We start from the raw sequence: 14,970 nt of genomic DNA on the forward strand, positions 1-14,970 counted from the left end.
AAAGGTCTTGGGACTGTCACATTGTTGTGGTACTAACAGCTTTCTAAATTTTTCTAACCAGCTTACCATTCTGTTATTGCACTTTGACTATACATTACATTAATGCATAAACATAAATATTTCAATAGGGTCTTCTATAGGTCATTCAATAAAAATAAAAAAACAGATCTTCTTAAATATATCAATACTTTTATTGAGTGTCATTTTGGAGTGTCTGGGTACCAGACAAAAAACATTACAAAACCCTTTAACACCTCAGCTTTCCTGTCCTGTAGCTAATGACCGGGACCTATATTGGAACAACTGTGCAATGTATTGAATATCGTTTTATTAAAAAAAAAAATAAAAAAAGAAAGAAAGAAATTCAAAAACAATACTTAACTCTGAACATTCTGCACAAGGAAAATACAATTTCAAGCACAATGTAAGTCCGATAGTTCCCTCCTTATTGTAAAATAAAGTTGAAACAAATAGTGTATGTGTCTGTATGCACTGATGATTATTTGTATTTCCATTTGCATTAGACAACCTATTTGAATACCCTACAATTCCTAACACAAAGGGCAAGACTAAACCAGTGGTCTGCGCACAGTTAACAATTTTGTAACAATTACAAATCTCCCGTTTTACTTCCGTCGGCCACATCCTTGTGTACCATCCCACCCTCATTTGGAATCATCTTAGGATTGCGCAGGGGATGCTGGGTTAATGACATCAGTGCACTGCGGTTCACAGAAAGGACCGAAGCGGCCGTACACATCTTTGGCCCTGACGGCAAAATAATATGTCGACCCTGACACAAACTGGGTCAAGGTGCACGCCATGGGCAGCGGCAGTGCCTTCACCTCTCCGATCTTCTTCCACAGAGACTGAGCCGAGGCACCGGTGCCCGATGCTGCCCCCTGGTGGTCCTGGTGATAGGCGTAAAGGTGATAGGTATCTACAGCAGCGCAGTTGCGGTCCGTTTCTGCAACGCACCAGGACAGGACGATCCCGTTTTGGCTCTGGACACGGGCCAGTTTAAGCTGGGGCTGCTGCGGAGGAGACGTGTGGGCGGCTTCGGGCGGGAGACGTGCCGGTGGCGATGGCGCCAGTGGTAATGGTGGAAGAGTGGTGGAGGAAGAAGAGCTTGGACGGGATAGAGATGGAGAATCCTGCGAGAACAAAAGAGCGCAGGTAAGAACGATTATACGAGGGACTGTGTGCTCAAATTTAAATTATAGCCTTTGTATCTTTTGTAATTTTATTTGAAAGGCAACACACTCACCACAGAGGAGCGTTGTGCTGATCGAGCTCCTGAACCGGGAAAATATAAAATAGTATGTCAGTATACAGCTTTGAATTTTATAAATTCATGCAAGAAGTAGTAGGGCTGTCATGATTCCTCGATTTAATTCGTGTGTTAAGAAACCGGCAGAATACAGAAAATGTAGATTCCACAGACGAAAATCCATTAAACGCATTATTAGACCGCTTTCTAAGGCTGCATGATATATTAAACGCATGTTTAAAAAAAAAAAAAAAAAGCAAAGCGTAATGTTACTGTGAATTCACAAATAATACTATTCAATGAAATAAATGAATTATGATTTGATTAATCATCAGAATAATCAACAGACTACTCGATTAATAAAATAATTGTTAGTGCCATAATAGAATAAAAGGAGAGGATTAGGTTTATTTTTATTCCCACTCAAGAATAACTATGATTCGATTACTCAATTAATTGCCAGAATAATCAACAGATTACTTGATTACCAAAATAATCATTAATGACCGCTGTAAAAAGTAGAATAAAATTAGCGAGGATTAGGTCTATTTTTATTACCACAAAAATGTATAATGATTTGATTACTCAATTAATCATCAGAATAATCGACAGATTACTCAATTACCAAAATAATAGTGACAGCCGTAAAAAGCAGAATAAAACGAAAGACGATTGTCTATTTTTATTGCTACAAAAAAAATTATTCGATTAATCTTCAGAATACAATCAACCGATTACTCGATTACCGAAATAATCGTTAGTGACAGCCCTAAAAAGTAAAATAAAAGGAGAGAGGCTCAGTTGTATTTTTATTACCATTATTAAAAAAAGAGGGGAAAAAAAAAGTCTACTTTTCACTCACCAGCATTAGTGGTAGAACTGACTAAAGGAGGTGGCCCAGATGCACGCTGGGTAGACATGGGTGGCACGGTGGCTTTCTGGACTCCTGTCACTGGATAGCAACCACAAACAGAGAAAAGCATGAGGAAACAGAACTAACCAGTAGATTTAAAAACAGGTGAGAAAATTCATTATTTAGCCAATTTGACGAAAATCTAGTCAATTTTAATTCTATAAGTGTGAGCGTGAAAACATTCAATATTCAAGCTCACCAACAAAAAGCTGCTTGGCTTTAAAATGAGCTGTGCTTCTTCATACAATGCTACACTAATAAATAACAGGACATGGCCTCTTTTTTTAACCCATGAAATTTCAGAGTAACTGGCTTATAAAGATGGAATTATAAAGAGCAGTTGTGTTTTACCTTGAACATCATCATCATCTTCAGTCAGATCGATCACAGAACCTTTAGGACGCCCAGTCTGTACAGAAAAACAAAAACAAAACAATTGTATAAAACTGCACTTTTTTTAACAAGTGGTAATTGCAATGACATTTTAAACATCACATTGTTAAAAATGAGACACTGTTTACCTGAGAGGGTATTTTCGGTGTTGAGGCCTGATTATCTGTTAAAAATGAGAGATTAATGAGATTACATTACATTAAACTGTCAATGTTATATTTGGTTATAAAAAGTGGCTGGATGATTGACGTTCTCTCATACCCGTTTTTGAGGCCAACGCAGAAGCCGATGGTGGACCAGCTGCAGCTGCCGCTGATCCTGTCGCCGCAGGTCCCGTGGTTCCCGGAGAAGAGGCCGCTGTGGACACTCCCACAACAGCAGCACACTGAGTAGGTGTTCGGGCTGTTGTCACAGATATCCCCGTGCTGGGTGAACTAACAGTCCCTGTGCCACCCGGATACACGGCTCTCGCTAGCGACACGGCCGGAGCTGCCGATGTCGAGGAAGACGAAACAACGCTGCATGCTGTCTTTTGAAGGATGAAGGTGGTAGCAGGTGTAGTCGTCTTTGCCTTATTGTTGCTGCTAACCGTAGATAATGACGACACCGGTATTAAACCGACACCACTGGCAGTATTAACCAATGCCCCACTCTGCCCATTTGCCATCGCTAAAGGCAGCTGAATCAAAAGAGGCTGAATAGCCATTGACTGACCCCCGGAAGTTGCTGGGGTGTTAGTCATGACCCCTGTACTAGGTCCAGTCTTTAGTAGTAGGGTGCCTGTCTGAGACTGGCCAGGCAAAGAAGTGGATGAGGGAGTAGAGCTTGTAGTTGTGGAGATGATCTGCAGAATGGGTGCAGGAGAAGCTAGTGCAGAGGAAGTTGGCGTAGTTGGGGTGGACAAAGGTTTGGGTTGGGCTGGGATTGCTGAGGGGCGAAGAAAGAAAGTGTTACTTCAAGAGTTAGAACAAGAACTACAATAATATAAATTAAAAACAAAACAATGAATAGCTCACCAGTTGAATTGGAACCAGTGGCTGGACTGGTCAGTTTGGGATCCATTGTTTTAACAGTACTGTAAAAGAACACAAATGGTACATAAGCATTAAAATTATGGCAGTAACTAAGCATTTCAAATATTATTTACTAAAGATTTTTACTAACATGTGCAGTTTTTCCAAATTAGCTTGTGAGTGTGTCTAGAAAATTTGTGTGGCTAGCTAGCTAGCTCTTTGTTCAACCAACGTGGAAAAAGAATGGTAAACCATCTAGATGTTGACAAGTTTTAAGTGCCATTCTCACACAATGCATTTTTGCATTCAATTATGTTGCTTTTCTATTGTTTTTCTATGTAAACTTACACTATAGGCACATCTTTGCCCACTGAATTTGCATCTTTTTCAACACCTTGCGGACAAAACGTTTTTCCCCCATCCACTGGCTGCTTTTTCAATTTGGAAAAAAAGTGGAAGACTTAGACCCGTAACAGCATTATAAGCCAGATTTACACTAGCTGTCAAAGGTTTGTGAGATTTTTAATGTTTTGTAAAGAAGACACTTCTGCTCACCAAGCCTCCATTTATTTGATCCAAAGTACAGCAAAAACTAATTCTAAAATCTTTTTACTTAAAATAACTTTTTCTGATTTGCTGCTCAAAAAAACATTATGTTGAAAACAGCTGAGAATTTTTTTTTTTAGGTTTCTTTGATAAATAGAAAGTTCAGAAGAACAGCATTTGTCTGAAACAGAAATCTTTTGTAACATTATAAATGCTACGGTTCAAAAACTTTTGACTGGTAGTGTAATTAAGAAAAACAACACACGATTATCTTAAATATCTTAGAATGGTGGAAGGGGAGTATGATCTTGTGAAGATGAATAGAGGTTGATGTTATATGTTTACCGTTGCGGTGTATTCATGTTGGATGCATTGTTGGCCTGAGCAGCAGCGGCGGCAGCATGAGCCTGATTTACACGAAACAAAAGACATTTTACCTTAGAAGTGAACTAAACATTCAAAAGCACATTTTACTTGAATCCATCAATCCATGAATCTATAACTTCTGTTTTTCACCAAACTACTTTGACCAAATCACACAAAAACTCTTCAGACTTTTACCTCTTGAGTTCTCTTTGAGTTCTCCGAGGCCTGATTAGCAGCACCAAACTTTTTGGCCAACCGGGAAATCTTGGCCTAAAAATGTAAACAGTTTTATTGATATTTATTGTCAGGTTTCACAGTCCCAGGTTTCCCATTTGGTGTATAATAGCAGTAATTCTTGTATTTTTCTGACAAACATTGATGCTTTCTTTTTGAAGGTGAAAACTTCCAAACTCACCTGTAGTGTGTTAATATGCTGCATTGTATTCTGTTGTTTGGTTGCATTGTCGATCTTATCCACTCTCTCTTTCAGCTCTTTTATGCTTTGGTCAAATATAGTCAACTGCAGCACCCGTAACCGTTCCTCGACTAACTGCTGTACCATCTAATTGAAAGAAAGGCAGGAAATGAATAAATCTGATAGCTTGGAAAGTTCAGGAAATTTTACAACATTTTCTCTTTTCTCATAGAAGACTTTTGGGGGTTTATCATGGATGTTATCAACTGATATCCAGAAAATACAGACAATTTAGAAAGAATTTCCAAAATTTTCCCCAAAACTCAAGGGTTAGTTTACCCAAAAATGAAAATTCGACAATTGAGAAACAATGTCTTCTCGCATGAAACGAGTACAGTTGAGTTTTTGCTTATGATATTTCATGGACTGTATATACACCAGATTTCTATTAAAATTACTAGACTTTTGTAAAAAAAATTGTTAAACAATGACTTGAGCGTCGATTTCAATCCCGTATTCCAGTCTCACTACTAAATTTTCTCATCCTAATTATAAGATTTTTGATCTTTTTACGCTACTGGAAAAACACCATTTTCATTTATGTTTCAAAGATAAACATTCTTCAGAATATATTCTTCTACGTTTCACAGAAAGAAAGAATGCCATGCAGGTTCGGAACTATCCCTTTAAGATTAATTTACTCTGAACATACAACTCTGTATCCCATTCAATTTCAACGAAAATGAGCTGTTGAATTTGGTAAGCGACTAAATGCCATACATAGATATGAGGATTCAGTCAAATAAACAAATAAATAAACAAACCTTCTCTAGTTTATGCCGGTTCCCGCCATTGGCTGTGATTTTCAGCTCTAGCTGAGCCTCCAGCTCCTCACCCTCCAGCCTTGCTCGTTTTCCATCTCTCTCCTCCTTGATTTCTTTCTCATCTTCATCTTTCTCCTCAGACAGTGATCTCTTTGTACCAGAAGGGGGACTGTTGTCCACTGTTGAGTACAAGCAGAGGAAGGGTTTAGGCATTAAGGCAGGGCTACCAGCGTAACGAACATTAGCTCAAATGCTAAAATTCATGTCAATACCAGTGAGCCTATAACAAATCTCAAAGCAATGGAAGTTATATCCGCATAGTTAAACCTTCAAAAAAACTAAATGTCAATTACTCCTCCACATTGTTCCAAAACAGTTTGACTTTTCTACAGTAAAACACAAAAGATATTGAAAAATGTTGCAGCTTTGACATTCATTGTGCAAAACAAATTTAAATGAATAAATAATAATAATAATAATAATAATAATAATAATAATAATAATAATAACGAAATGTTCCTCAAACTTTGTGTTCCACCCAGGGGCGCCGCTCGCAATTTTGGGCCCTATGACAAAATATGAGGTTGGGGCCCCCCCCACCACACAAAAGCAGATCTCTGGGGGGCCCTAAATGGCGTGGGCCCTTAGAATTGTCCTAACTTTCCCCCCCTTAGCGGCGCCCCTGGTTCCACCTAAGAAAGCAAGTCATATAGGTCTGGAACAACATGTGGCAATTTCATTTTTGGGTAAACTATTCTTCTACTTGAGGGATAGTTCACCCAAAAATGGAAAATGTGTCATTAATTTCTCGCCCTCATGTCGTTCCAAACCTGTAAGACCTTCGTTCATCTTCGGAACACAAATTAAGATATTTTTACAGAAATCTGAGAGCTCTCTGACCCTCCATAGTCAGTAAGGGTCCTACAACGTTCAAGGTCCACAAAGGTACCAAGAACATCGACAAAATTGTTCATGTGGTTCAGTGGTTCAACCTTGGATTATCAAAAATACCTTCATTTGTGCTAAGAAGAAGAATGAAGATCTTACGAGTTTGGAATGAAATGTTCCTTTTTTGGGTAAACGACCACAAAATAATAATTCCGAATTCGCTCAAAATCACTAGCTCATCTCTTTAAGCATTTTTACAGTCTCCGCAAACAAACTGTAGAGAAATGCAAAAATGACATTTAATATCTGAACTTCCGAAAATTCGAGATTAAGCAGTAGTTTGCAGGCAGGTTGAGTTTCTATACTTCCTCACCTCCTGCATTCTCAGAAGTGCCTTTTTCATCTTTTTGGTCCACTTTCTCATCATCCACATTCATCTTCTCCTCACTACTGTCTTTCTTTTCGTCTTTGTCTGCTTGGCTTTCATCCTCTTCGCTCAAGCACAGAAATCCTTCTTTAACCTCTGGATCACAGTTCAACCCGGAGGGGGAAGCAGCAAGAGAAGAGGAGGAACTTTTATTGCTGGTCTCCTTTTTCTCTTCTGCAGCCACAAGGGGGTCGTCAATATCCATAGAAGGTGAGGTAGTCTGCGTGTTGGGTGGAGAGGGAGATCGAGAGAGGGTGAAAGATGGAGAAGGGGAACCTTGAGCCGAATCAGGGACAGGTGACATCAAGTCGGCCTCTTTATGATTCACGTCTTTCTCCTTGACTTTCTCTTTCTCTTTTTCCTTTTCGGTGTGGGCGCCATTGACCAGGGGTGTTGGAGGTCGTGGGGAGGACGATGAGTAAGAGGCAGGGCTGGAAGAGGTGGTGGTGGTGGTGGTGCTCAAGGTGTTGTGCAGAGCTTCCAGTTGCTGCCGATCGCTCATCTTCATCGTTTTCCGTGCACGAAAGATTTTCTTCTGAGGTTCCTCTGGTACAGCTACTTCCATTTTCACCTGCGGGAAAACGGTGGGAGGATATGGTCAAACAAATGTTTTGATTCATCCAGTACTCAACACATCTGATTAATCTGACCAAGTACAAGTGAATTTACTGAAGTGACCACAAGGTGTCACTGTCACTCATCTAAAAGCCATTTCCTGCTGTTCTAGAATTTTCTCTTGGCCTCGATCACAAAACCTCTCTTTAACTGTAACAAAACCGTAACCACAACCCTGGACTAAGGCTTTGGCTAAACTTATCTAAAAAAAATGGTCAAAGTACTAAACTGTTCAGATCTGTTTTTCCCACACTATCAGTCTGACCTGAAGCACCTCTCTGATCAACCAGTCCACAAACCACCTGGCATCTGTAGTGAAAGTAGTTGAACTTAACGAAAATCAATAACCTTGCTTTGTTTAACTGACATAACTAGCGAGTTGGTAAGGCCGTAAGAGTCAGCAGTGCATGTGATTTCAGAATACTGAGAGGGAGAGCAGTCTTTGTGTCCTCCCCCTCAAGCTGATTGGTGCAATTCTCAGCCAATAAAAGCAGTACTCTGCAGAATCTGCTAGCGACAAGAGGAGTTCATTATATAATGCAGATTTTCAAAGCTACTATCGTACTTAAACTAAACTAGTACTTCGGTCTCAGTGTTAATCACAGAAAGACATTAGTTTGTCTCACCAGGCTTCTGTGATGTCTCGTACTTCCCTGTTCATGGATTTGGCAGCCAGTTGCTTGAGGATCCTAAAAAAACAAAAATGAATTATTAGCTTTGAAAAGCAATTAAAAATGGTTTTGCATGACCTAGATGCATTTAACTATTAATTTTTCAACTCAAAACCTGATCCAAACAACCCTCAGTTCCTTTTGAGTACAGCACCCTCGTGTTTTAATTAATAAGTTGCTCTCAAAATGTTAATATGTTATGTAATCATAATCCAGTAGTTTTATCGTAACACATGAGCCCAGGCATATTCTTGATTATATAGTTATCTAGTCGACATACTTTCTTAGTTCTATGTATATGGCTTACAATCCATGCTGAATCTGTAGCCAAATGTTATGATAAAGAAGGGATCTGAATAAAAATAACATTTTATATAATCCACAGACTGAACTTGAACAAACAGCTAAAGAATCCTGTAAATACAAGTAGATAACACTTATTTCAGAAACAAATCAGTACATCACACAATGTGTGGTACAGAAGTACACTGCGATTTGTGATTTTGATAAGTGAAGGGAATATTAAAAACGATTTGCAATCTAAAAAGGAGGAAAGGTATTTAAAAATAAATTACGGTACGGTCACGGTGGTGTTCTCTTTCAGGCTCATTAAGAGACTCTCAAAGCTAAAATAGTACACAAAGAATAGCCATCTGGCATAGTTATTAATTACAAACTCATGATGTGACACACGGAAAATATAGTTAAGTCTGAAAATAGTGGTACTTTAGGATCAAACACTTAAGCTAAAACTGTTCTGAAAATGACACCTCACAGCCAAGACCTAACAGAGATAAATTACAGTAAAGCTCAACTCAATTTCCTGTATTCCTCAACATTCCCATAAATAAGATTTGAGCAAGTTGCCAGCATTGAAATGAACTTGCTATTAGCAAAGCACCTTCCTGGATCCAAACAACCGATCTTGATTTGATTCTAACGCCTCACATTAACGTTAGTTACCCTCATCTCAGCTTCTTTGTTTTACTACACATCCCATAAAGATATCTTGCATAGAGCTGCAAGCATAAATCCACAGGACGCCGCATTGCTGCACTGCTACATTAACAATCATCCTGGCAGGTGTGAATGACGTGGCTTCTATATATACACCAAAATCTCGTCCTCATGGACCATTCGCAACACCTTTAATTTCTGTCAACAGCTATTCCTCTGAATTCTGATATCGAAACAACCACTAAAAGACGACTTTATGTATTTAAATTGGAGGGTTTTATAGCTTATTAGACTCATTTTCCATCTTAAACACCACAAACTGCTGAGTCAGGAGCAAGACAGGTGACTAGACTATACAAGACACTAATAAAGGTGTCAAGTTAGTTAAGGAAAGATATAAAACTGAGGTAACATTTTTAGATTTAAACCCGCCATCAATCTGAAAAGAACAGAGAAGTGTGACAAAACCTAAACAGTAATAAAATGCATCTCTGTATTCCTCCATCCCCTCAGTTGAGTGTCCATAAAAAAGACATTCATTTTATAAAAATGGCTGCTAGCTTCTAAAAAGCTGATGTTGATCAGCGCACACAGCCTCACTGTGGCCCTCCCCCACCCTGACTGTAAACATAGACGCTGAGGTTGCCGCTCGTTTGCAAAATGGTCGCCAGAGCTGCGGTGTAAAGCCAGGCTCAGTTCTACAATACTCCTCTTCTCCTCCTGAGACTCAAAAGCCACAGAATCTGTGGTCACCTTCAACCAAAGATGACTTCAGAAACAACCTCTTGCGGATTGCTAGGAAAGAACTGTTCGCAAACCAACAAAAGCTATACTTCGTCTTGAAAACAAGGTAACCTGTCTGATACCCGAAATAATTTATATGGTAAGCTAACAAATGTTTAAATCTAAAATAAACAACGGTTGAATCTAAAATAAGTAAAGCACAAACGTTCCCTAAATGCAAAAAGATTGCAAAGAAACGTACTCGTTTACGGATTACACACGGTTAAAACCACCGGCGAAAACCAAAAGCGTTAATCAAATTTCCTAGTCGAATGTATAAACAATGATCCCAAACATGTCCGAATTGAAAAATTCTCACTAACAGCGAAAACTAAAGCAACACATACCAAAAAAAAAAAAAAAATAATAATAATAATAATAGTAAAAAGTCAAGATCCACGATAAAACGAAAACGTAAAAAATCGTTTAAAATTCATGTAAAAAAAAAATAAGATATCCACCAAAAGGTCCATTAATCTTGAGTAAACACCACTAAATATGAATGTAAATTTTTAAAAATTAAGTCTTCAAGAACCAAAACTGCTCGAAAACAACCTTGAGGTGTAGTCTTCAGGAGTAGGCCTTGATTAGTAGTGAGCGCGAAAACAGGAGCATGCCTAGTTCCCAACTAGCTCAAAGTGCACTCAACACAGAAAAGAGGAACAGAGAGAGACAGAGAGAACAGGAGGGGGAAGGGATCTCGTGTGGAGAGGCGGAGCACATTCTTTGTAAGGTGTTGGCTGTAACCAGAATAAAAAAAAACACTGTAGCTACACACAATTGTAGCGTTACAATCAACAAAACAGCGCTATGTGAAACAAAAGGTCACTTTTTGACTCATGCTGAGACTGTGAGATGATTCATCACCTCAGAGAAGCTCACTGATCGATCAGCGGTACTCTAAAACCTGTAAATGAAGAAAGTGTGAAGACATTCAACCAAAAAACCCATTAGAAATAAGAGTAAATTGAAGAATGAACACCACAGCAGCAAGAAAGAAAAACTGCCATGTGCTGTAAAGCAAAAACTACCCCTCCCCCACTGCTGCAGGCACAGAGAAAACAGGGTGGAAAATTACTGCGATGTGGATCGTACCATTATAACTGAAGAGGGGTGTCTTAAATGCACCGCTACGTGTCAACACAAGAGGGAGTAGAGCGAATCTGAATCTGCTCTGCATTTTAAAAACACAGCAAGTGATAATTGGCCTATATGCTGTTTTTCAAAGTCCATATTTTTCAATGAATAACTCAGTAGCTTGGATCTCTATACAGAGCAAACATCTTTTGGCAGTAGCTAGTGCACAGAATAGGATTATAATGAGGTGAAAGGTCAAAATGCTGTCACATACAACAACTTTTGACAAAATGAGCTAAGATCAGCATTTCAAATGTACAATGCCAGACAATTAAGCATGTTTAGCATATCACTTCGGACTACTCCTTTTTACAAAAACAGGTGAGTCACATTGAATCAGTCTCAGCTCATGAACGTCACACCGCTGTCACATGAAAACGCAAATTTATTTTGCTTAATTGTTTAATTTTCTTGTGAGTTACTCCCAAAGCAAGATTCAAAGGAAAACAAATCCCTAAATGTTCAATTCACTGGTTTTCCTAGTAAAGGGTCACCCCCTTTTTATTAGCTACATTTTATTAGACGTAGCGATTAGTAGTGTTCATGCGGCAGATGTGAGTTCTAACCTGGCCCATCTTTTCCTGTCATCTCTCTACTGTGCCTATAAATAAATGACAAGGGCATAAGATGCCTACAATCAGTCAATGAGAACAAAGCAGAGGACGTTCCTTATCTAAACAAATCAGTTCTAGTTCGAATGGCTGAGGTCTAATTTTCAATCTCAAATTAAAAAAGAAAAATATTAGCACAATTTTTACAGATCTGGTTAAACCTGCATGACATTTCTGTTGCAACTGACTGAGTTCCTAACAGACAGTAAATACTAATGAGTTTCCACATACTCAGAGGTCTGACACGGTTTCCCAACCAGACGCGATACGACCGAAACGCTCTTCCACATTAATCTGCGCTTCTGTGCTAGTCATGACAAGTGACAATGCGTTTCGCCAGCCTTTTGGTTTCCATTTTTATGCATAGGGTAGCTCCACCCATTTTCACAAACATCCAATGTGACAAATCCCTCAAAATCCACAAGGATATTAAGAAATATTAAGCTGTCAGGAAAAGCATCATGAACGTCTTGGAAACACAAGGTTCAGCAGCACTGTGCACACCAAGAAAACCACATACTAATCTGATTAAATGCAATTTTGTTGGATCGCAACATTTTTACTTCTAGTATGGACATAAAAGATTGTCTGGCATTGAAATGGAGTTGTTTGGTGTCTTCTGCATGAAGCTTGTCTATGTGCCTTTTGTGCTAACACACCTGGCGCCATCCACAATCAATAAAAGCGCATTAATATGATACACACACAATGAACCTAATACTTCTCAGGTTCATCGTGTGATCGTGAGAGAAAGCAAGCATGTCTGGCCATCTCACCTCAAGTGTGAATGGAAGGGAAAGAGTTGCTCGAAATCTACCATGCATGCAAACATGTGGACATCTACAGCAGAAAACAGTGTCCTTCTGTTTTTAAACTTTGGAGGATCACTACAAACACATTCCAAGAAACTATGGAGAGAAATCAAACACACACACAGTATAAAATGGGAAAGGGAAAGTTCTACTTAAACTTTACCGGGGGTTAAACTCAAGCAGTGAGAACACTCACTCTCCCCTACTGCTGAAGAATGTGCAGTCACAACGGTAAAAAAAGACAGACGTGGATCGTACGATAAATAAAGGGGTGTGGAAATGTAGACTTTTGAATAGAAGGAAGTCTGTGACCGCTTGAAATCATTCAAATCAATTCATAAATGCATGTAATTTCACTCCGATATTCCTAATGTCTGATGAAGGCCTTGAATGCGGCTGAGCGCCAAGAAAATTTGAAGCTGTACATTTTCATATGGAGGAAGTGTGGATCCTTTTCATGTTCACATGGGAATTTAAAAAATGAGCTTAATACTGCAGCCATGATGAGAACAATAAAGAAACTGTATGCTATCAGGGTGTGAAATGAGATTCACTCTCTATTATTTTCATTGGTCTCTATGCTACATTTTACACTGCTATAACTATTCTGGTGTTTGAATGTCTTATTTCAGCCCTGCTAATATTCCTAGGTACGTATGACTATTGGCTTGTGTTTTATTCTAATTAAATAGGATATTTTTAAATTACATTTTGATTGCAGTTAAAATATTTCGTTCACATTGTTAATTCATTCGGATTGATAAAGCTTTGAGAAACATGTTTTAATCAGGAAACCAAACTACATTTCATAAAGCATTAGGCACACACCTACAAAATAAAGGTGCTTCAAAAGGTTCTTCACAGCGATGCCATAGAAGAACCATTTTTGGTTCCACAAAGAACCATCTTTTTTTTTTAACTTTGTAGAATCTAAAGAACTTTCTTTCACCATAAAGCACCTTTTGTGAAACAGAAAGGTTCTTCAGATGTTAACGGTTCTTTATGGAACCATTTAGACAAAAAATACACTCTTAAAAATAAAGGTTCTATATATTGGCATGATGGTTCAGTGAAGAACCTTGAACATCCATGGAAACTTTTAATTGAAGAAAAGGTTCTTTATTGTCGAAAGGTTCTTTAGGTTTTTAAAATGTTCTTCAAAATGGGTCTTTTAAGAACTGTTCACAGAAAGGTTCTTTGGGGAACCAAAAAAGGTTCTTCTATGGCATCACTACAAAATCACCTTTTTGGAATCTTCATTTTTAAGAGTGTATAGCATCGTAAAGCACCTTTGTTTTTTTAAGAGTGTAATGTTCATCCTTTGCTCTTTATTATACTATATGTGACCCTGGACCACAAAACCAATCATAAGTAGCCCTGGTATATTTGTAGCAATAGCCAACAATACATCGTATGGGTCAAAATTATCTGGGTTTATTTTTTTCATGCCAAAAATCATTAGGATATTAAGTCAGGAATATGTTCCATGACTATATTTTGTAAATTTAAAAGATACATTGCTAATAAGTTTTCCTAATATATAGATTTTTTTTTTTGCACCATCAGATTTCAGATTTTCAAATAGTTGAATCTCTGCCAGATGCTGCCCTATCCTAACAAACCACACATCTATGAAAAACTTTTTTTGGTTTTGTGGTCCAAGGTCACATAATAGCAATAAATAAACTCTCTTCACTAGTGAAAATGGGATTTTGTTCTAAACAATATCCTTTAAAACTACATTTAAATGCGTAACAGCATTTTCCCAAGTAGGTTCGCAAGTTCCAAAAAGAACGTAGCGCAAATACAAGTGCATACAACCAGCAAAGTAATATTTACACAAGTGAGTGCCACTGCTAAAACAACAGCATTGAAATAACCCGAATTCATCCGGAAACCCTCAATCACAACAACTGTTTGTACAAAAACAGCTTCCTCTAGCAACTACTGTATGCACAGCCAGCTAATATAACAGACATGACCAGAAGCAACAGGCTGAAACCAGTTGAGACGAGTTTACACCTCACGGATCTCTCTTTCTCATGTGTCTAAAAACACTCTGAGGTTTCTGGTAAAGCAATTAAACTCTAATCAGCAGATCAAGATGTCAATTTTAATTTTTACAAGCATTTTCAAAACCTTACAAAAATTGTCATTCATGTGCGTGAAATGGAAAACATTTCAGGCAATGGAGCTCAAACTCCTGTAGAATGACAGGAACCAAACGCGGCGCTCAGCAGGAAAGCGTGCACACACTGCAGCTACGACTCAGAGCCAGACTTACAGCGAGATTGCTTTAAGAGCCCCTCCTCCGCTCTGCCATTTTACA

General features: G+C 38.5%; 1 protein-coding gene across 5 annotated transcripts in view; it reads right to left on the reverse strand.

The window, feature by feature from the left end:
* Positions 1-205: 205 nt before the first annotated feature.
* The window catches only part of atf7ip (activating transcription factor 7 interacting protein), a 40,745-nt gene continuing 25,980 nt past the window's right edge, over positions 206-14,970 (reverse strand). For 3 of the 5 annotated variants that reach the window (XM_073845553.1, XM_073845557.1, XM_073845555.1), the window contains exons 2-14: positions 8,297-8,359; positions 7,002-7,626; positions 5,741-5,919; positions 4,917-5,063; positions 4,697-4,771; positions 4,481-4,542; positions 3,593-3,651; positions 2,838-3,503; positions 2,705-2,739; positions 2,535-2,592; positions 2,133-2,222; positions 1,268-1,296; positions 206-1,154 (exon numbers count right to left, since the gene is read on the reverse strand). In XM_073845553.1, the coding sequence (XP_073701654.1) occupies positions 681-1,154; positions 1,268-1,296; positions 2,133-2,222; positions 2,535-2,592; positions 2,705-2,739; positions 2,838-3,503; positions 3,593-3,651; positions 4,481-4,542; positions 4,697-4,771; positions 4,917-5,063; positions 5,741-5,919; positions 7,002-7,620 (2,493 nt within the window). In that variant the 5' untranslated portion in view covers positions 7,621-7,626; positions 8,297-8,359 and the 3' untranslated portion in view covers positions 206-680. Of the gene's footprint in view, positions 1,155-1,267; positions 1,297-2,132; positions 2,223-2,534; positions 2,593-2,704; positions 2,740-2,837; positions 3,504-3,592; positions 3,652-4,480; positions 4,543-4,696; positions 4,772-4,916; positions 5,064-5,740; positions 5,920-7,001; positions 7,627-7,935; positions 8,073-8,296; positions 8,360-10,636; positions 10,711-14,970 lie in introns of those variants that run through there. The other 2 variants (XM_073845554.1, XM_073845558.1) reach the window with 2 other exon arrangements.

Source organism: Garra rufa, chromosome 8 (assembly GCF_049309525.1).
Source record: "Garra rufa chromosome 8, GarRuf1.0, whole genome shotgun sequence".
Classification (NCBI taxonomy): domain Eukaryota; kingdom Metazoa; phylum Chordata; class Actinopteri; order Cypriniformes; family Cyprinidae; genus Garra; species Garra rufa.